This window comes from Haliotis rubra, unplaced genomic scaffold (genome assembly GCF_003918875.1).
Source record: "Haliotis rubra isolate DU_JTF1 unplaced genomic scaffold, ASM391887v1 Scf24, whole genome shotgun sequence".
Lineage (NCBI taxonomy): Eukaryota > Metazoa > Mollusca > Gastropoda > Lepetellida > Haliotidae > Haliotis > Haliotis rubra.
In genome coordinates, this window is record NW_025766447.1 from 1,465,286 (window position 1) to 1,489,092 (window position 23,807).

The 23,807-nt window shown below is 42.9% G+C and overlaps 3 protein-coding genes across 3 annotated transcripts in view; all 3 read right to left on the reverse strand.

The window, feature by feature from the left end:
* Positions 1–899: 899 nt before the first annotated feature.
* Positions 900–15,932, reverse strand: LOC124278603. Its single transcript, XM_046714348.1, has 16 exons — positions 15,416–15,932; positions 13,963–14,079; positions 11,072–11,467; positions 10,558–10,818; positions 10,095–10,217; positions 9,530–9,617; positions 8,967–9,076; positions 8,413–8,507; positions 7,847–7,997; positions 7,184–7,306; positions 6,768–6,926; positions 5,748–5,951; positions 4,534–4,716; positions 4,029–4,217; positions 3,173–3,352; positions 900–2,486 (listed from the first exon to the last, which is right to left on the reverse strand). Exons 1-16 carry the CDS (start codon positions 15,618–15,620, stop codon positions 2,227–2,229), a joined length of 2,844 nt encoding a protein of 947 aa, XP_046570304.1. The 5' UTR covers positions 15,621–15,932; the 3' UTR covers positions 900–2,226.
* Positions 15,933–16,008: 76 nt separating this feature from the next.
* On the reverse strand, positions 16,009–23,374 carry LOC124278553. Its single transcript, XM_046714281.1, has 7 exons — positions 23,112–23,374; positions 22,672–22,776; positions 22,083–22,472; positions 20,720–20,974; positions 18,349–18,456; positions 17,854–18,042; positions 16,009–16,253 (listed from the first exon to the last, which is right to left on the reverse strand). The coding sequence occupies exons 1-7, from the start codon at positions 23,323–23,325 to the stop codon at positions 16,015–16,017; spliced, it is 1,500 nt and encodes a 499-aa protein (XP_046570237.1). The 5' UTR covers positions 23,326–23,374; the 3' UTR covers positions 16,009–16,014.
* The window catches only part of LOC124278552, a 30,671-nt gene continuing 30,141 nt past the window's right edge, over positions 23,278–23,807 (reverse strand). Inside the window, exon 9 of the mRNA XM_046714280.1 lies at positions 23,278–23,390. Coding sequence (XP_046570236.1) covers positions 23,364–23,390 — 27 coding nt within the window. The 3' untranslated portion in view covers positions 23,278–23,363. The remainder of the gene's footprint in view (positions 23,391–23,807) is intronic.

Genomic DNA, 23,807 nt, shown 5'->3' on the forward strand with positions numbered 1-23,807 from the left:
TTTTGTCGGAGAGTGGGATGGTCACAATGCTATGTGGCTACTGGCATGGCTGTGTGTTTTGTCGGAGAGTGGGATGGTCACAATGCTATGTGGCTACTGGCATGGCTGTGTGTTTTGTTGGAGAGTGGGATGGTCACAATGCTATGTGGCTACTGGCATGGCTGTGTGTTTTGTCGGAGAGTGGGATGGTCACAATGCTATGTGGCTACTGGCATGGCTGTGTGTTTTGTTGGAGAGTGGGATGGTCACAATGCTATGTGGCTACTGGCATGGCTGTGTGTTTTGTCGGAGAGTGGGATGGTCACAATGCTATGTGGCTACTGGCATGGCTGTGTGTTTTGTCGGAGAGTGGAATGGTCACAATGCTATGCTGACATTCAAGGTGTGGCAGCAGCATCTGGTGAATACAACTCACATCCATATCACACAGACACACTCAAGTGGTAACACCACTGTGGATATCTTCTGTGGCATGTTATACCCCTTTCCAGTTATAATATTTCCAAACATATTTATTGCATAGTTTGGATTTTTCCAGACGAGTTATTTTATCGTAAAAGGGTTTGGTTGTTTTCCTGCCACACCGGCGGAGATTTACCCCATGAATGCCAGTCATCAAACAGGGTGATTGGTACCAGCTTTAAAATTCTGTGAATGAGCGCCACGTGGGGGTCTTGTTCCTCCTTGTCTTATATATCTTGTATAGCCCGTCATGAGGTAGTGAAATTTGTTATACACCAATAATGTAATTGTATTATTGTTTTTGCTATGATTCAGTTGTGAGCAGTGATGAGTTAGTTACTATATTTAGTCATGAGTAAACGCGAAGCTCCTGGAACCGTTAGACTAATCCATCACATGACAGAACCTTTCAGAAGGTATTAAAGTGAGGCAAGCACATGCCATCTCTCACAGTACATCAGGACATGAAGTCTGCGAAGATAAATCTGCGAAGAAGTTATTAAACCTGAATATGCAACCTGGACCTTATGGTGAGATACGAAGGGGTACTGTCAAACACTGATAACCCGTAGATACATACTAGCCACAACGACTTCATGCGCAGTTCAAAGTAGTTCATCATGGCTTAGTTGTGGCAGTACAGACGACTTTAGGTCACAGTGACATAACCGTATAAATATTTTATGATAAGGGATATTAATACAAGCTGTGCATCTGTAATGACTTATTGTCACAAGATATCGTCTCCAAATGCAATCGTTGTCAAAATATTCCATGTTGCCAAGCAATCTTAATATGACAATAAAAAACGGAACAGTCCCACTGAGATTTCGTATTTATCAACATGTATAAGAAATAACAATGACACCTACATTTGAGGTCTGAGGACACCAACTACTACAACATGCAATCTGATGATACCATGTCCAGCTTAATGCAGGTGTTATGTCTGTCGCGCCCGTCTGTCTGACTGTCGCGCCCGTCTGTCTGACTGTTGTGCCTGTCTGTCTGACTGACTTCACAGAAAACGCTATTTCAAGAGCAGTGTATGACCACAATTGTGTTCTCCATCATGTCTGCGTGTACGGACGCACTGGAAGAACCACAGCTGTTTATCATCTTGTTCGACCAGTATTTAATCTGGCAGTATATGTTGTAAATGTAAATCACCAGGAATGTGTATCGTCACTGACAGTCACAGCATATTGTCAAACGCCGTACTCAGCAAACCGCTCTCGTAGTATACATCTTTACTGAGAGATGAAGACGACTGCATCTATTTTGTCTGAAAAGCACGCATGAACGCCAGCGCCAGACATCGTCAGTGAGAAAACGGTTAGAGTTGTCGCTGAAAATATCCTGCATATTAACAACGTACATCTGAGAGGCTCATTTTGACACTGGGGACGGAATCCGATACGATATGTTACCTGAATACCCATCACTGCACACCTGGACTAACGCACGTGCAGCTAGGTGTTTTTAAGTGATTAGCAGTATTAACGCAACTGCATAAACGACATCTGCTAGCTGTTGAATTTTTGCATTGTTGACAAAAACAATAACCAACAACCAGCATAAAATTTGCCAAATGCCAGCATTGCTTAAAGGCAACTGTCAATAATTGTTTCTAAGTAAATCTGTCTATGGGTGACCCCGAGAGTTTCCTGAAGTTTGGTCGAGGTCTTCCTTTGTGTATTGTCTGTGATGGTGTACACCCGCCTTGGCCGACACCCCATCCTTGCTGGACACGTCCTGTGGGATCTAGCACGTGTCCCTGAGGTTGTAAGTGTTCCACCCAGCGTTAGGTTCAAAGATCGATGACGCTGTCGTGTCAACGTACAACTGACAGTTATCGGTGACCGACTGGTTGTTGTGGTAGTTGTAGAAGCGACAGGCCGGGTTCTGAAGGCACATGACGCCGCACCCCAGACTGCTCCGTGACGACGTGTGCACCACTTCTCCCACAATCCTGTGGTCCTTCCTGCTGAGACACACGCTGGACTCACGCTTCAGAGTCGATGCTGCAACAAGTACATGAGACAGCATACATTCTACAATCTTAACACGAGCAAGCGGCTGTTAAAAACGACCATCGGTGAGGTGAGGTGAGATTGGTTTTTACGTCGTGCTTGAGAATATTTCGCTCATATGACGACGTGCATGCGTGTGAATGTGTATGTGCGGCTGCTTGTACTAGCCCAGATTGAAGCTGGTTTTATAGTGCTAGCCCACTGAAATACCATGCCGCAGTGAAGCATGAATACCCCACTCAGACACATTATACTGACTCTGAGCCGACCAGTCCTTGTTGTACCCAGCTGTACCCCATATTTTAACGTGCGGTCGGGGATTGAACCCGCGACCTTCCGCTCTCCGGGCGGACGCTCTAACCACTACACCACGGAGGCGGTCAAGGACCATCGGAGACAACGAAGTATCACAGTCTTGTTAAGGTGTCAAGGGCGATTCCGACCGTTATATCAAGGGGTCGAAGCTGTTTGTTAGTGAGACCATAGACAGACAAACAATTTGATTCGATTTGTATTCGATTTGTATCTTGCATGAAGATATACGGCCCCTAAGGCCTCCGATGTATTGTAATCGCAATTCGAAGAAAGAAACGAACAAAATACATTTCATTAAGAAGTTAGCTTGATGTAGCAGCTATCGTGTTTTATATCGTACTAAGAATGGCTGCATTGCCTACCTGAGAACACACACGTCACAGTGACGTCAGACCATGTGTTATCGGGGCCACACGTGCAGTTGACTTCTGATGATCCGTCGTCAAAGGAGAAGCCAGACTTACAGGTGTAGCGCACCATGAAAGGGTCGAGGTACTGGGATTCCGCCCCCGGGAGGTATGGGGCTCCGGGACACTGGTAGTCTGGAGATACAGGAGACATTCTGTCATCGTCAACAAGCATTTGGTCAACATCTCTGAGTACTCCTATTCTAATATCACCAGCAAGCACTTGATCATCATCTATAAGAACTCTGTCACCATGAACAAACGCTCCAGGTGTCAGCATCACAAGCACTCCGTCGTCCTCACGAAGCACGCTGTCGTCATCATCTAATATGCTGTCGTCATCACCGAGCACTCGGTCGCTATCAGTAAGCTCTTAGGTCATCATTATCAAGATCTGGTCAACATCACCAAGCAGTTGGTCATCAGCTACAGTATTTAGGGACTATCCAAAAGCACTAAGTCATCAACTCTTATAATTAGCACCTGTTTCTATCAGCAACTACTCCGTCATCAACACAAGCGCCCTGTCAGCAGCACTAGCATCCAGTCATCACCTAGCACTCGCTACACGTTAGTAACTTAAAAGACACTGAGCACTTACAAAAAGCCATCGCGAGGTGAGTTACATGCATATCCTGAACTAATAACGGACAAATATTAATCACTCTGATATATTATGGCTCGTTACAGCAGAACGTGTCGTTATACTAATCGCTTACAGAAAACCTTCACGCGAAAACCACATCCAGGGTGTACCCAGTCACGGTTCCAGACTCGCTTCTACCAACTGATCTTAACTGGGCCGACTCACATTGACAGCCAGCAGCAGATTCTGACCAATGTCCATCATGATCACACCCAGCCGTCTTCACAGTGGTGTTGTCGGAGAACATGGAGCTGGGTCGGCACTTGTAGGTGATGACGTCGCCGTAGACAACGCTGGCGACGTTCTCCAGTACCTCGGCATTCTCCAAGACAGGCACAGCGTCACACTGACGGGCTGTAGAGTGTATTCAGCTACATTAGCAGTGCGAACAAGTTTTCCAGACTTTGACTTTACGCCTTTTCCAAATGAGGTTATTTTGCAAACACAATAATTCTTAACTGATGGTGTTTATATAAGAACTAGCATGCCTGTTCTATATATATTCAGTGAGTAGGGGAGATATTTCAAATGAGCAAGTGGCCGTTGCTCTCTACAATGCAGCTAGTGTCATTTTTACTATCAGTGTTACATGCCCTACGATATATAAGGGAGGTTATGTTTTCACTATACAACATGTTTAGGCAGTAGACACGCCCCCGATGTAACTCACGTGTACAGTGATCCGGGGTGACGCTCCACGTCTTGGAGTCGCTGCATATCGTAGTCTGGGTCGTCAAGCCGCCACTGTTGACATAACCAGGATCGCAGGTGTAGGTGATGACTGAGCCGTACATGGTGTCGTTGCTGTCGCGTGTTGCTCTGAGGGCGTCCGCAAGTGCTGGGCAGTGTTTCACTGGTACAGAGCAAAATTAATATTGTTTGATAAACAAATGAAAGGAATGGTGGAAGTCGCGGTTGCTGAGAAGGTTAGGCGGCTGACTCTGAGGGTGTGGGTTCGAATCCCGGATGGATCTCAACCCAACAAAGGTGCAAGAATCTGTACTTTACTGAGAAAGTGTAATCCCAAATATAACATATGTTACATTTGACCACTTTCTAAATGGCATTGTGTAATCAAATGAAAGGAAGTGATCACATCAGGGCAACATGCGCATACCAGCTATACATTGTGATGTGTGAGTGAGTATGGTGCACTTCCGTCTTTAGTAAGATCCCAGCAATATCAGTGTAGGGGACACACACATACCCAAGTATGGACTCGAACCCGGACCCACAGCGTAACCACAAGGCAACCCCTCAGACCCTGCCATGAACTAAACTAGCGGGAATTCCGTATAAGTATAAATGTCCCCTTGCTATGCTGTGCGACTAAATAGATCGGTGACACACGGTGACTTGATTCATAGGATGTTATTATAACAAAATGGGGATCGATGGTCATATCAATTGCTGTTTTTCTGGTCCAGAGCGTTACATGTACAGATTGCCATTATGTAGTTGGACCATTGTTAACCGTTTATCAACACACGCATAATTTATACTGCACTATATATGGCTTGTACAGCATGCCACTTCACTGAGGAAACAACAGTATTTCTAGAAACAGTTTGTCGTATAAAGGTCATTGTTACACCGTGGGCTTATTAGAGGGACATGCATCTTCCCGAGATAGGGGAGTTAACAGACTACGAAAGAGTGTCCGCATCACAATTGGACGTCTGAAGTCAGTTACCTCCCTTGACTTGGCAAGTTAATCTCATCTGTCATCTGGAAGAATGTCATGTCCTTGAATGATGACATAATTTCTGAGAATAATATGCATGAAACAATAACGACATTATTTCGGGTATTGAAGACAATGGGCTGGTGGCGTTTAGAGTATCATGTCATTAAGCCAATTAACGGTATTTCTGTAACCCCAACCTTGGCAATCTGGAACCAAGTCATTCCACAGGTTGGACTGAAGGCATAGAACAGACTTGGACGTTGAGAGGTCTGGGAACTCGAAACCAGTAACGCATGAGTAGGTGATCTGTGTCTGGAACGTCATGACGCCTGCAACGTTGAAGACCTTCGTCACCGTCGATGTTGCGTTGGCAGGAGTTGATATTTCCTGGCATCTTTTCTCTGCATTGATAGAAAGGTCAAGAGTTATAGGAATGTCCTCCGTAGAAGAGTCCATGCCAATGACTGACTACCTAATCTTCTAACATCTATAATGACAATATGTCATGTACACAAGCTGGACAGAGAATGACAATAACTGACTACCTCGTTGTCTAACATCTATAATGACAATATGTCATGTACACAAGCTGGACAGAGAATGACAATAACTGACTACCTCGTCGTCTAACATCTATAATGACAATATGTCATGTACACAAGCTGGACAGAGAATGACAATAACTGACTACCTCGTCGTCTAACATCTATAATGACAATATGTCCTGTACACAAGCTGGACAGAGAATGACAATAACTGACTACCTCGTCGTCTAACATCTGGTATGATAGTTCTGTGACTCGGCATCTGCGACGTTCACCGACGTACTCGTCGTATATATTTATTATAATATCTTGTCACACCCATGTCATTATCAATTAACTCATCCAAAATTCAGTAGCGTCTTTGGAAATCGCGTTAATGGGTACAACAAGGACTGGTCGGCTCGGAGTCAGTATAATGTGTCTGAGTGGGGTATTCATGCTTCACTATGCATGGTATCTCAGTGGGCTAGCACTATAAAACCAGCTTAAGTCTGTGCTAGTACAAGCAGCCGCACATACACATGCACACGCATGCACGTCGTCATATGAGCGAAATATTCTCAAGCACGACGTTAAACCCAATTTCACCTCACGTCACCTCAGCCTGTCAGAATCCGATATTCATATGTGAAGCATCCTGTGGGGGGCCGGGGAAGATACAAATCAACTCACCGAAGGTCCTGTAGACAGCAAGAACATTGTCCAGTGTCCGACCACACTTGTATCCACCAGGTAAGAGGACACATGTATCATTGCAAAGACTGCTGATGGCTTGACCGTAATGACCAACAGAAGTTCCGCACATGCACTCCGTCGTCCCCCCAGCGTCGGCTGTGGAAGAACGTGCAACTGGTCTAATTATGTTGTGGCATCAGACATATAAACCCATGGATATGTGATAATTGTTCAGATATACCTTCTGATGGATATGCATTAATTATTAGTCTGACATTACAACAGGACCAAGAAGTGGTAAATTGTTATCCTTTTGGTTTAAGATCACACTTGTTACCTTCATAATAATTGTAGGCTTGTGACTGGCATAATAACCCAGACACAAAGGGATACAGTGCAAGCGCTATAGTTACCTAGGGCCATGAATGGGTACTTGGTTGTCGATGTGCACAGAGCAAGGCAGTCGTCTGCTGATGTCACTGTCCCCTGGGACACAAACCCTGAGTCCGGGAAACAGCCAATATAGCGATCCGAATCTGGAAACGATCACAACATTAAAACACATGCAGTATTGTTGGTATTGCTGTAATGTTGTGTCGCACTCTCGGCCGCCTGTAATAGCGGCTAATAGATCAGTGGTTGGTAGCAGGAGTGGAAGGGACAAACATGCCACAGAGCCTGACAACCAAAGTCCAGTGCCTTGTTAATTCCAAAAAGCTTCCTCCAGCAGACAATATCTACATATTCATGTATGCACATATGCTTGCACAGTTAGGATAGAAAATGTTATGTAACATTATGCTATTGTGAATCTACAATACGTCAATTTCTAAAAGTGTGTGTTTGTTGGTACCGATCTGAGAGTGATCCGATTCTGTGGTCCTTGGGTGATTGCGTAGCATCGTCTTCGAAGTTCAAAGATCGTGACGTTAGTCACTGCACGTTTCAGTTCAGACTCCCTTATTTCCAGTCCGTCCTCATATTGTGCAGCGTAAAACAACATATTGTACCATATATTTCTACATATGACCACACTGTATCATAAGCACAACACAACACGACACTGGGACACTTACGATTGAAGTTCAGGTAGAGCTCCCCAAGAAACTCCAGTCTCAGGGCAGCGGCAGTGGCGCTGGTCTCTGGAACCAGTCGGACACTGTCACACACGAAAGGGTCTGGGAAGAAATGGCTTGTCACTGTTGATCTGTCCGTGTTTCCGCTCAGCTGGTAACATGATTGTTGTGTGTGTACGACAAATGGTCACGGTCAAGACTGACATAAAATATAATGATAATAATTTGCAAAACGCATGTGGTTATCATTATTATTATGATCTCTTTGGAACAGACAAGATAGGTTTCTATGTTTGTTTGCTTGTTTTTTCTGTTTTGCTTTTCTTCTTATATTTGTTTAAACCGCACACGTCGATGATCCACTTATATGACACTAGCCCGTACATATTCTAGTCTTGAAAGACAAACCAGTCATTCGCCGAAGTTGACCATCTTGGTAGTACATGTACTCTGAAGACCGTCTTGTAGAGTTATATTGCTTGCTTTACGAGTATGTTTTTACAAGACCAAAAACAGTTGAATCAGAAAACATATTCTTTGTCGAGCAATGGAAAAAGTGCACGTACCGAATTTGAATATTGCGTCCATTCGCCGCCGCTGTCAACACTGTGCTGGAGGCTGAAGGAGGTCACCCAGGCCTGTTCCGTGAGGGACTGCCCCCCTGCAGGCGACACATACATTGATATAGAAGGCAGTCATATGTACTGTCATGCATTAGATGTGAAGTATTCAAAGGTTCGGATACTTGGAGCACAGCGTGGATCAGCGGGTGGATCAGCCACGTGCCAGCCTTGTTCTGGCGGCTGCAACTGTCCAGGTCTTGCAGGGCAAACATGTGGTCGATATCATTACCAACAATCCAAGCTGATGACGTAAGTGCACATGTAGTCAGTGTCTCTGTTACTTTAGTCGGCTCTAACGATAAGCAATTTCAAAACTTTGATTACTACGTACTGAAAATGTTAGTATCACAAGCGGAAGGGGAATTCGTGCCAGCAGAGAATATATTACATTGGAAATCGGCAATTTTAGCTAACTGGGTCACCCAGCTAAAGTATGCTCTAGCTATATAATAATAATGTGTACCTTATACTACATACTTTAATATACTATCACTGACCTTGTATGAGCACCGACTTGATGAGGTAGTGGGCGGGCAAATCCGCCTGCAGCCACGAGGGGGTATCGGCGGGTTTCCAGCTGCTCGGGGACACCAGGCCAGAGCCCAGTCTGGGAGGAGAGAGGAATCAAAATATAATATATGTCACTGAAACAGTGATATCTTCGTAGCATTTTCTCATATACATGCCACTGAACCTCAACTACAGGCTGATACACAGCCAGTGTCAGTTATATTTTACAGTGCCGCATAATCCTACTCTATCTTCCGTGTAACGCACGGACAGGTCCTAATATATGGTGCAATAACTTGCAGAGTTATCTTCCATGACTGACCAGATCCGCTGGATGTGAATTCGATCCCGGCATTTCACATATATTGTTATCAATCAGTCAGGACATGATGTCAACAAGTACGTCTTGAAGCAGTAACCTCTTATCCCTGACATCACCAGAAACATTGTTCAAACCTGCTCTAGACGCACGCACGCGCGGATGTGCGCAGTCACGTCGTTAGAGCAATCACCTGGATCGGAACCTGAGGCCCCAGTTCACGTCACCTACCTGACGTGTGCAGCAGGGTAGCCCGGGGTCTCGCTGGAGGCAGACATGTTCCCAATGCTTGACCCTAGTATCGACTCATAGCCTGACCCTGATAAAGAAGAAATGGTATGTTTTCCTTCATATAGGTTTACCTCCGGAAACAAAATTTTATTGGCTGGTTTGAAATGAAACATTTCCCGTAAACTTGGAAAGAATATATAAATTCAATGTATCGATTAACTTACGCGACACGTTAAGTACACCTATCAGAGGGACCGTAACGCTACAACTATCGTAAGTCTGTGTTAATGAAAGGGAGTTACGTTCACCTTAGCGATACGGTCGCTTTGTGAAAAGGACGCTCACACAACACCCACAGCTCTAAGTAACCGAGCCAGCATGACGTCACGGAGCTCACCTGCTCCTCCCCAATCTCTCCTCTCCATCACCACCTACCTCAACTACGGCTACAGCTACCACGAATTGGGATCCAGGTTTCAGGTTTCATATCTACAGCTATCCAGTGTGTGTAGTGGGGTAGATTTTATTACACAAGAACATTTATGCAATCGTAAGTATTTCTCACCATAGACAAAACACTGTACACGTGTTGTTCCGACGTTGTGTTGCAGTTGGTACCAGCCTGGCATGGAGACGCCATACTGCTGCAGCTGGGTGCAGGACGACAACATGGTGGTGGTGTAGATGGCTGGCAACAGGAGATATTCATGTTACAGTATCACCCTCTGAAACTGAGTTGGTTAGTTGCTTTGCTGTTTACCGCCGCTATCTACATGGCGATGGTGTGTAGATCAATCAATACATTATTTGACATGAACATCGATCTGGGCAAATTGGATACGATAGCATGCTTTGACCCAACCAAGTCTGACCTCCAGATCCGATTAGCTGCCTCAAGCATGCGTTATTGAAGACCAATTCCTACATGGATCTTCATGATTTATGTACCAAACTCACTTGGAAATGTTCATCACCCGAGTCATAGTTTATTTCAACTAGTGGATACATATGACTATTGACGTCCTTACCAATGTTGTAGAAAGAGGATTCGTCAGATCGATTGGATCCGCACTGCTGGTAGGGCTGGACCCGACACCCTATATCACATACTCCCGAACTGATGACGTCATAGGAGGTGTAACACTCGCATATGCTGCCGTTAAGGGCAAAGTAAGATTCATTCTGGCCCCTACAGAACTCCATACATTGTGAAACTGACATCTGATCAGGTAAGGTGACACTGTTGCTAGGCGATGATCCTGTCACATGACATCCAGACGTGTCTGAAACTGAAAGAATAACAGTTCAGTAGAGTGTTGAAGGCAGATAACTGCTCTGGAGCCATTCCGTACGGAGGTATAGTCCTAGTGGTTAATAGCCCAGTAGTTGAAGCTTTAGCTCATCACGCCGAAGGCCCGGTTTCGATCTCCCACATATATACAATGTGTAAAGCCCATTTCTGGTGTCCCCTTACGTGATATTGCTGGAATATTGCTAAAAGCCGTGTAAAACCCAACTCACTCACTCACTCCGTTCACTTACCTGGTGCTGTTTCACAGATGTACGGTAACTCAATACTACAGTTGTACCTCTGTAGAGTTAAATTGCCCACGTCGACCACGATGCAGCCGTCGTCCTTGAACGTGTCAGCTGCCAACTCCTCCGACCACATGTATGTGCCATCAGCTAGCATCACGTGACCCTCCAGCATCACCTCACGTGCTCCTGTCCGCCATTTTGAGTAATGCGCCCAAACCGGGACGGCGTTTATTAGATTCGCAATGAACTGGATGGTATCCGGATATCTCGGAGTAAACAGATGCCCACCGTTCTGGAAGCATAACTCGGCGGCTCTATCCTGAGATTTGGCACTGGGACTTATTTGTATACAGCTTTGGTTGTGAGCGATCCAGCCAGTCGGACAGTTGATGTCGTGAACTGCGAAATGTATAGAAACACATCGACTATAGTCGGCCTTCTTCATAGTATGTTAGAAGGAGCTGGAACACAGTATATCTGAAAGTCTGCGACAGTGGGTCTTAATTCTATCATTTTTGATACTGATTGTTCTAAATATCTTTAAAACGGGTATCTAATCCATTACATACCCCCAACATTTACAAACGTTTCCATATAAACACGTGCGTGTGAGTGCATCAACCTGATGAGAGCCTGCTCATCGATGCGAATATAGAGGGCCCGTAAATAGGTCCCGGTACTTCTCGAGACCTTAGTACTTCCAGACACAAACAACGTTTCATATGTTTTCGAATGGTCTCATGGCTGTCAGTTGACAGTAAGGAACCGATCATCCTTGCAGGATTAACAAATTCCCGATCTAATCATCCTTAAACTATTACCACTGTCAACAGCTGTGACAGCCAAGCATGGTTGTACACTTCGTCCGGTCTAGTAAAGTCATATTTGGCGGTCGCGCAATTTGGAACCAGAACTGGTTCTTGAACATACGCTTCAATCTGGTACTTGATCTGGTCTCGCAAAGTGGCGCTCGCAAAGGGAGTCGGGAACCAGCTTAGTACCGAAAGACTTACAGGCCCTATATTGCCGCACCGAATTGTGTACATTCGCTAATGGAACACCTTCATATGATTTTGTTACTAACTGGTATACGGTACACTCAAATATACTGAAATATGTTTTAGAAGACATGCTATCTCCACATATAACATTTACATACTCCCTATTGTCCGCTACCCAATGGTATGAACTAACTTCCCTAATGAATACCAGTATGTGCAAGCATCTACTTGTTTGGTGACTCCTGTAAGTGCCTTTTAGAACCTGGTATGATGAAGAGGAAGACTTTTAAGGATTGAAAACTTCTTTATTGCAATTATTGATGAAACGTTTCGGTGTACATTTGCTTGATAAAGGTGTTAGCATCTCCACCGAAAGATTGCATCTATTGCAATAACGAAGTTGTCTATCCATACAAAGTGTTCCCCTTGGTATAAGTGACGTATCAAATCGTGCAACAAAAGCGCCAGTATGTTAAGCGAGGAGTAAAATTGCGACATGCCATGCATCTGTATCAAATTCAGTATCAACTTCTGACTTGAAGGAGTCCCGAAGGGATGTATTGTGTATTCTTAAGTTCCACACAAATCGATCCAAAGACAGATCTTTTGTACAATTTATCACAAATGAGAAAGCAGATGTTATCTATAATGTACAAAGAATACAATACGTGAAACTCTCTGATAACATCTATGTACATTAGGAAGTAACACGATCAAATAAGTGTAAGGCATCCCCATTGACGCCAGCTGCTCTACCCTTTTTGTTGGTCTGTTTTTCATGTATACGAATCGGAATGTTTGCTCGGACTGACAGTCAAAACAAGGTAATTTGCACAGATGATTAAATTTTAATTAAGCTTCAAGTAAATATTGGTGATTTGATATCGTTCAGTAACCATCAAATAGCCAAACTGATTTACTCATCTGAACTTAAAGTAAAAGAGACCAGTGAACAAGCCGCATCTGTTTGATATTTAGATCCATACACAACGATTCAGAGAGGTAAAACACTCTCCTCGGGACCAAATGACACGAGGGGTGGCTTCATCTTTACAAAGTCAACTTTCGCTTTGTGTCGAGCTATATTCCTGAATTGCCAGCCCTTGATGTCTACATTTCACAACTTTTGAGGTACAATCGAGAAAGTTGTTTCTAAAAAGACGTCTATAAACTTCCGGGGCCTCGATAAAGCTGTCAAAATGTTTCATGGCAAACAGATGCAGGGCATTTTCTAATTTGACGCAAAGCATGTCCGAGGCTATTCCTAATTCTGACTTACACAATATGACCCCGTGGTTTTGGTAGGTGAACAATTGACTACCCTTTGCATGTGTATATGACGTTGTGTATTGCCGCGAACACCTGGTATAATCACTCGGTGACAATGATTCATAAATACATAGTATTACTCATTGTACGATCGATTCTACTTTCAGCAGAGATGTCTTACGAATTTCAAATATGCAATACCAATTTAATTTATATTTTGTCAAATTTATGCACTTTGGGGTACAAGCACCAAACTTGGCAGACTTAAACATCGAACAATTTCAAACATTTCTGGATATGGATCCACCTCAGCAGTACCCCCTGGTGACAGAAAATCCAAGATGGCTGCCAATTTGACTGAAATCTCAAATGATGTCAATCGATGTTCCATATAGCATAATTGACATCTTCGGTATTTTACTCAGGACTATTCGTAACAGTGCTGTATGTTATTCACATCTAGTATGTAGCGCCCCCTTGTGTTGACAAAATTCCAAGATTGCCGCCAAAATGACATGTTCAATATATAATTGTGCCAATTTTTGCCTTAACCGCCCTACTACACGGATCCATCATGACAATATAATCACAAACTGCTACCATCGTAAGTGGTGTTCATCTTACTATCAAATCCACACTCCCGAAACTCCTCCGTGCTCGCGTTGTTCAAGAGGTATTGTCCCCGGTACAGCACTCCGCTGTTGTAGAGGACGCTGCAGCTCTCGGCTAGATCATCATGCCCTGTAGAAAGTCGGACAGAAAGTCATACAGAGTCGGCTACAACTAGTTATCTAATGTTGGGTAACGGAAATATATAAAGAAACACAATGTTACAACAGTTGTTATGAACGAGATATTAACGTGACTCGAAGACGTCAACGCCATCTTCATACACCCGATCGATTGACTTCCTCGATTGACAACCAGTGTGAAGAGGTGGATACAGCGTCTTCCCGCAGTTTGGAATCGTGTTGGTTAACTAGGTTAAAATATACCATCCAAAAAAAGTACGGGTTATTGGATTGACAAGATTGATAAGTCAAGGTGGAAACAGATGATGAGGAGAAATTAAGGGAAAATGTGACAATTTATTCCATTCCTTTGGAACTGTTTCCTCTGTGTGGATATATATTACTTTTCTCATATGCATTGGCATTGTCTAGTGGTATGCTCGCAAAATGGAATAACCCCTACTATATTTAATGGTATATAATACTGTTGTTACCCTGCCTGGGCTCGGCTGGGCTAGTGAGTGAGTGAGTGAGTGAGTGAGTTTAGTTTTACGCCGCACTCAGCAATATTCCAGCTATATGGCGGATTCTGGAAAACATCGAGTCTGACCACATGACCATCGATCTACGCAATTTGGATACCACGACAGAATGAAACCAAGGTTGGTCGGCTCGGAATCAGTATACTGTGTAGTGGGATATATATGTTCAACGACAGAGCCTCGGTGGACCTGCACTTGAAATCAGGCATTAGCCCGGACTAGTACTAGCACACGCTCTCTGCACGCACGCTGACACGCTCGCTGCACGCACGCAGACACGCTCGCTGGCACTTCGCTGTACAACCAAAAGACTCTTAAAAGCGACATATTCCCATTTCACCTCACCACTTCCTTTATAATATAATAGATGACCGATAACATTTCATGTCAGTGGGTGGATTTAGTTTTACGCCTATTTTAGTAATATTCCAGCAATAGCACAGTGGGGGACACCAGAAATGAGCTTAACACATTGTACTCATGTTGGGAATAGATCTCGGGTCTTCGTGACGAGCAAACCCCTCTAGGCTACATCCATCCCCCACTCCCCGATAACACATCATGGCATAAATATTAACCCAGGAGACAAGGGGTGGAGGCAAGATTCCCCACCCCAAGGTAACCCCACCAAGACACAGCCAACATGTCTAGTCGACCTTGACAGCAAGCGTACTGCTCTACTGGCAGGGGACGGGGACGGCCTGCATACACAGTTGTTTACATTTTACAGTTTGACAAACGTTAAAAGCTGAAAGTTCCTAAAGTCGCATTCTGGCTTGCAAATGCAATGACTCAAGATCTTACGTATTCGATATGCCCTCAGTTTTGACCCGGAAGCACAATTCTGACCCGTGTGGCCTGGACAGCGGACCTGACACTCTGGGTCGGAGGTTACTTGAGTAAAGTTTGTTAGCTGTTGAACACTTGCGCAGTAACAGTTGGCGACATGCAGCAATACTACTTCTTTAGATTGTCCCAAACAGAGTTGTCGGCACAAGGTGAAGGTCATTGTTGAATAATTGGCTACAACTGGATCAATCTGGTTGTTGTTTTCATAGCAAGCTTCATATTCTGAAACACAAAACGACTTTGTTGACTCAAGCAATTATGGTCTAGTCATCATATTTCGTCATCGTTCTGCTTGTAAGTTTTAGTGTTCTTCAGCATTGGTGAGTGAGTGAGTTGGGTTTGTGGCCGCTTTGGACAGTAATTCAGTTATTGGCCTGCAAACTTTACGTTTACCAATCGGAAGGAAATGCTGGTAGACGAAATATCAAAATGAAATCATCAGTGGATCCTTGCACAGATAAGGGACGCAACTGTGCACATCGAACTGTGGAACCTTATACCTATGGTCCATCTGTGAGACTCTAATCATTGTCCAGTCGACTTGTGTTAATATTTCAATACATGCCTTTCTCTGTTGTGCAAAGGAAGCGTTTGATGTCATCAGCATTCGCTATCTTCAACACATCAGTCCCAGTTCTCATTTTGACCGTTCCAGTGCCAGCCGTGAAGTCTGTGCCCAGAGTAGCTAACTCCTGCTTTATCAGTGATCCGTCCGCCCAAGAAAATAGTCCATTTTGAAATTCATCGCGAGCACCAACCATCACATATTTACTTGTCATTAAAGTTTTGGAATCTGGAATAATAAAACAATACATGTTGTGTTTAAACAATTTGAGTTATTCAAATGAAAACATATTGTTTTAAATTTATTTTCTGTGTTTCTTTTCATTTCTGTTTCTGGGTTTGTGAACGATTTATTGGCGTTTGTATGTGTTTAAGATCGGTACCTGACGCGGTAAAGGATAGGCTCGCCTGTTCCTCAAAACTTGGTTGTATAACTGTTGGACTGGAATTCATAGACGGGCGCAGTGTTTATATTATTTCATTTTATGTGATATCGTTTCCTAGATCATAACATTACTGGTGGGGACAAGTAAGTTTTGTTCAACATCGCTTTGAACAGTATCTCAGTTGCATTACGACATGATCCGGAAGGACATCCCAATTCATGGCAGGCTGCGTTCATCACTTTGGTGAAACCAGCGAGCGAGGTTATGGCCCTGGCCAATTCCGAAACAAAATTACGGACTATCTGGTTTCCGACGATGATAGGTATCATGCCCAACTAAGGGACCCAGCTCTACACTGATAGCTTTTGGAACGACTATATCAGGGCTCCAGATAATTTATCAACATCAGGAGTACGTACTCCTTAGTTTTTCAATACAGGAGTACTGGAAAACCTTAAGAGTACATTTAGAGTACTGAATGGAATTTAATGGAGTATCAGTAATCTTGTGTTTCGTTTCATATTTGCACCACAACATTGCTACTCTTGTGTAAATAGGTCAATAAACAATAAAACAATACTTTGTTGTTTGTGTTATCATGGTTTTGTTACAAAACTGTATTCAAAATGTTATTGGTCAAAAGTTCAAAAGTTCTTTTGTTAGAATAGTTGCAGAAGTGTTCTGTATGTCACCTTGTGTGTCCCATGGCAAATTCTGATAACCTGTGCCAAGAAGATCTGCCTTTTGGAGTTTAAGTAATTTGCTGGGTTGGGTTTTTTTCATTTTGAGATGTCATTTTTTCCTTTGCTGCACAGTGCGGAATAATATTCTGTCTCTTGCAGTAACATTGTAATCCTTGTGTTTTTTTACTGTCAGTTTCATTTAATTCACTAGAAGAAGTACTTGCCCATGTATGTATACCGACTGTGTGACTACGACAAAACGATACTAGTCAGCAGTTCGTTCATTGTTTGTATAGCAATTTTATATCTTGACTGTTTACAAGTCGTCGAGTCACAGTTTTTTCAGAAAAACTTGTGATTTGTTTCTGTACCGCCATGTTTTAACCAATCAAATTTAACCGAGATTATTCGCTGCGGTGCGCGGTTTCCTTAGCTACCTGGGATTCCCAAAAGACGACAAGGGAACCCCAATGTGTCGCTATCGTGTAAATTATAAAGGATAGGACACTGCTTGAAATCAGATTGATATGGTTTAGATAAATACGTCTGTAAATGATTCTAAGACCGTACACCGTATCTGCTACGTTTTCTAAATTATTTCCTACCGTATAGTGCATATTGTTTATCGGTAAATACGCCAATACAGCCCTTATCTGGAGCCCTGCTCAGTATATATAATACTTATTAACAAAGGAAATATCGTACAGTCCAGAGGGAACCGTTCCCATAGCATCTCTTTCCGCGACTTTTAGTAACTTACACTTGATCGCTTGTCGAAGGAAGTTCAACTCCTCCGTGTCCCTCATGGACGCCAAGACACCGCCCCAGCTGCGACAAATCGCCATGGCGTCATCCGAATGCTTATACTCGAACCCAAACAAAGCACAGTATCCTGCGTGACCCACCCCTGTGAAGGACGTGTTTGGGCTGGTGGGACAGGTGGAGTTGTCTGGAGAGAAAGAGGCAAACAGCATCTGTTACAGTGTTGGACATAAATTCACAGAAAGTGGACATGTAACATGATATGTAGAGGTAAAAGCGTTGGCTCGTTCTGGCAGAATTTCTGCAGGGTCAAACAAGGTTTCTTGAAGATGATTGAGCGGAACTAAATCTGCGTGTACTGAAACAAAACGTATTTCATGAAACTGAAACAATTTCATGTACTGAAACAAAACGTATGTACATGAGAGGGTTGATATATTATGCAACTACAGTAGTATAAATGTTATGTCACCGACTGAATGTCCAACATTACCTGACATAATACAATGGACCGGTGTTCCGTCCACGACGTAGGTCCCCGGCACCATGATGCCCTGGTTGAAGAAGTCGCTGCAGGATTTGGCATACTCGGGAAAAGCGGCTGGAAGAAGATGGGGAGGCGTCAGATGTTAGGTTCAAAAGATTTAGTGTACAGTACCACTGGGGACGAACACAAAAGTATTCGTAAAAATGTAGGGCGGGGAGCGTTTAACAAAGTGCGTCGTTTTCACGAATACACGTTTTGGAGTTACTCTTTGACATGTTAACTCTCTTTATTCCATTAGTGAAGTGGCCACAGGCCTATAGTACAAAGTATGAGAACAATAATGACAAACAATCACAATGTTTGCAAACGTTGTTTTCTATGTTTAAAAGCATGGTGGATATACATACCAAGTTTGCGAATATAAGTTGTATTATTAGAGTTCATTAACAAATTAAATTGAAACATGGTAGGATATGAATAGTAATATTGTGGTAGATATTTTGTCCTTAAATCAGTATAGTAAGGACATACCAGCAAAAAGTGGAACTCATCTTCAATTACATTTAGTGCACAAAATTTGCACAATCTGTTTTCTCTTGGAATGTTATAATATCTGCCCTTCTCGATCATAAGCTCATGTGAAGAGCATCTGACAATGCAACGTAGTATCTGGACAATGAATCGTGGAGGTATTTCTCTAATAATATCGTGGAGGTATTGCTCTGTATTTGGGCGACTGTATTAAAGATGAATTCCAGGTCTAAATGTACATATCTTTTAATCTTTGCGATAAAGCATTATAACATGACTTTGGGCAGGTTATCTTTTGTGACAAAAATACATCACAAAAAAACAAAATGATTTAGTAAATTTCTAACATTCGTTACCCAATTTGATTTTCCGTTGGGGTCAAACAAACACATCATGTTATAACATTTCTTGGGAAATCTTGATGCAGGCATATTCAAGAGCTTTACCCAGTATTTGATAACTTTTATCTGTGCTTCTAGATAAAGTGGGAAGCGACTACATTCACCATAGATCATCACATTTGGGGCATTTAATTTAACTCCTAAGACTTTTTTACAAGCGTACAAGTGAACCTTTTCCAATGCTTCCAACCGAGAAAACTCCCAAACCTCTGCACCATATAGCAAAATTGGTTTTATTTTTGTATCAAATATTTTGAAATATGTTTTGAAATTTACATTGCCCAATTTCTTTAAATTACTGTAAATGCCCATAAAACCTTTCGTCCCTGCAAAGCAGCACTATTATCATGGTGATACCATGATAACGTATTGGCAAAATGGACCCCTAGATATTTATATCCTTTGACAACTTCTAAGTAGTCTCCGTTATAAAGCCACTTTTCTGATTTGGACGGTTTTCCGCCATTCTTAAATACAACAACCTTTGTTTTATTTGCATTTATATTAAGCTTAAATTCACGGCAATGGCTTTCCAGCAAGTAATTTGTTTTGTAGACCATTCACTGTACTTGAGAGCATGATGACATCATCAGCAAACAATAACAAAAATACCTTAACAATGTCCGGGTGCAACTGAATACCATCTGTACAATTTTGATACACAACTGACGCTAATTCATTTTATATAGAATATGAACAGAAATGGGCTTAGTATACAGCCTTGGCGTACACCGACATTGCAATCAAATGTTGATGACATAACACCATTATTACGCACACATGCTTTCACATTGTTACATATATAACATAATAGTTTTCCCATTTTCCTACTCAAGCCGTCTTTGACATATAAAATACAAGTTCTGTTCTCCATGTTACAGACTGAAGTTACCCCACATGGTATATGGTGTCATCCATAGTCGAGGGTGTCGCGAATGCAAAACAGACAGAATAATATTATGAGTTACGAAGGTTAACTGATTTTGAGCCCAACGCAGAATATAATTGCGTATCGTGAAGTCATCTGTTTAAGACATTGCATGACTTGACAAAGGTATCAGTTGCAACGGGAATCAGTTGAGCAAATAATTTCACAGTGTCAAGTCAGTGGAATATGCAGAGGTCTCTGTCCGTTCTGAGGACAAACATGGGGAAGGTGCAGTGATCACGTACAGCAAGTGCAAGAAATTCTGCTCGCCATGACATGAGATTGAGTTAACATTTTACGTGGTATCAAAGACATAGGATCAGAACACGACAGAAGGGCACCTTGCTGAAACCAGAAGGACGGGGGCTGTGTGCTACAGGGAATTAATAAAGCCAGCACACTTACCCTAAAACATTGATTTAAGATAATTTCACCCAGCTGCAGTAATTTCCCAATTAACCCTATGTTGCTAATGTAACATAGGGTGTACTCTATTGACAAGAGTGAACACTCTCACCGACACTGTAGGCGGACACATGCGCGGGTCCTCCACACGGCTGGCCCTTGTCAGTCAGACAGAAAGATGTACACGATGCTGGCGATATGGCTATCGCCGTGGAGATGTTGTTGCTACACCAACAGGATGTGACGTTAAGCAGGGCATAGCTTTGACCTTGACCCCTACAGAGCTCAACACAGACTGGTATGGTCATATCGTCATAGTTATCCAAGATGGCCGCCTCAGTCGGTACGTCGAAACAACCCACGTAATCTAAACACATGAAATAGAAGTATTTAGTGTTCATACTGAAGTCTCCTAGAATGTGTCTTAGCAACATTATAAAAGCTCTTATTGCCCATTTGTATTATGTATGTATCACTGATTTAACGTTCAAGAAACTCTTTTGTGTATTCACAGATGATATGAGCATAACTAAAGTGTATCACGGTTTCACTGATACCCACTCATACATGGCCAGTTCCCCAGACGGTGCACAGACCTCGGAACTTGTACTATGAATAATCTCAATCACAAGTTATCTGTTTTGTATGTATTCTTACGCGGATTGAGTGAATTAATATCTGCATCATGACGGTCATATATCGATGCTACACTCCTCAAAAACATGCACAGTAAAACAGGAATTTGAAGATCTGTGGAGTTTGGAATAACATAAACATTGCAACTGTTTCATGATAATAAAGTTACATAACGACCGCTTGGAAGTATTCAGACAACCCCGTTTTTGACATCATGTGCAAGCTCCAACACATCCAGGATACCAGTGATGAAACACTATCACCGAGCCTGGTCTCATCTAACTCGGACCCGGGTCGATATATACAAAACCTATCGTGTAACATTCCTGACTGAGTCATTGTTATTATGAAGTATACAACGATTCATTTAGAAGATAAATAGTTTCGTTTGTTCAATTTCCGAGATTCATTCATAGGCCTATGTTGACTTCCAATGAATCACGGAAATTTAATGTAGCGAGATCGTGTGTCGTAATGCGGTTAGCCTCTCGTGGTCTAGTTCGCTGTCGCCCCAGATACGGGAAACGACACAAGAAGGGTTACGCTATTATCTAATTGGGGAGATAGTTTCGAAATGAATAACTGTCAATATAATACATAAGACAAAATGTATTCACTCATTTATTTTTTTATTAAACTTGATGAGTAACATTTTACATGTCTTCCTGTTAATCTCAATTACTGCAATACCACTGGAATTACAATGACAATGAAAGAATTCTCCACCGCGTGTAATATATTGCAAACTTGCAGGAAACACTCACTATTATTAGGTTTATGTTATGTATGGTAAACACTAGCTGAAAGATCAGTTACGAGCAGGGATTGGGTATTCTCACCTTCGCCCTTCTCACAAATGAAGGGTGTCTTGCTGGGGCTTTGCTGTGGACAGTTTCGGGGTGCTGCCGTCCCTTTGAACGCGAAGAAGCTCATGTCATTGGTCACGGAGATTTCAAACGCTGATGAGTTGAAGACCTGGCCGTTACTCCAGCGGTACACGCTGTTCATGTCGTTGTCTACTAGCCCCGTCAACCACCAGTCCAAGTAACGCAGAGTTGAAGCCCTGTTGATCACATCTCGGATCTGAGCAAGTTCGTGCTCATCTGTCAGTGAGATTACATAGCCTCCCAGTTTGCTACATGATGCTGAAGGGTTGGCGGCTCTGCCGACCATGAACTTATAGCAGTGACCATCGATGTTGACCCAGGAGAACGGGCACTGAACTCCATCTGAAAAGGTATAGAATGTGAGACAGAGAAAGACAAGGGATACAAATACAATCGAAAAAAGAGAAAATGTCTCTGAGCAATAAAATAACTTCAGGAAAAGTAACAATTGTTGACTCGGTGAAAGAGCTACACAAATACATTGAAGGCGTTTCAGGAAAGCAATTCCTCTATATCCAAAATGTGGATTAATGCCACTTACTACTTATTGTGCACGTCACTTCACCATGTGATGTAATGAACGTATCGTTTGTGAGGCCCTGTAACTCAAGCTCTTCACAGCCCTCTGCCGGAGGTGGGGGCGACCCTGTAAGGAGACTTGTAATAATACTGAAATGGGAAGGACTGTCTCAGTGAAGATCGCGTTGACAACAGCTATTACTTGAGAACTGAAATCAGGACCCACTGCAACATAATATAATGGAGTGGCGCTCCAGTTAATTCCTATAATTCGAGACATATATCGTGTCCATGTATAGCGGTTTATCAACTCGACGATATGTGGAACCATTATTAACATACAGGATCAGCCCGGTAAAATGCCAACCACTCATTGTACTAGTGAGGTGGTGATAATTGATTTAAATCAATACCATCATGTGATCGCCCATAACAGATCAAAAGAGATCCCTCCGTTTTTACCTCCTCCTGTGACGAAAATGACCGTCTTTTCTGGATCTGCGGACGCGCCACCGCACGGCTGAAACGTGTGACCAGGACATCGTACGTCACATGACGACCAGTCGAGCGTCACGTGACTGGGAACTGTATCAAAGCAAAAACATGTCGTGTTGCTGACAGCGGAGTATGTACGTGACAATGAGTAACACTCCTGCGAACAGAGAGTCAGAGTCATGACCTCATGGGTCAAGGTCACGCTCAGGTCTGTTGTTGTCACTTTGATACACCCGTAATACCAATCTGAAACATAAAACATAGTAATAAGGCGCCATTAGAACACACCAACACGTGTGACATACTATGTATCATTTTTGTTTTCCTTCAATGATGTATTTGAAGTAAAGTAACAAAGGGAGAACTCCGATACATTTGATTTCGCAAATTATAACGTCCACTTACTTTGAGGGGGTGCGTGCGACCAGGTCGTCAAGTTGCTGTACAGTAATTCGTCCATTGAACACACCAGAAACCTATGTTTGTGGGTTCGAAACCGCAGTTCACCCCGGCTAATTGTCTAGATTTGTCTGCACCTCACCCGTACTCTTGAGTTCCCAAAGGTGGTAAACGTCTAAAGCCTGCTCCCCAGCTGACCAGCTAAAATAGCTGGAATGTTAAAACTCACTCACTCTAAGTTAGGTTAACTTAATACAGATCACT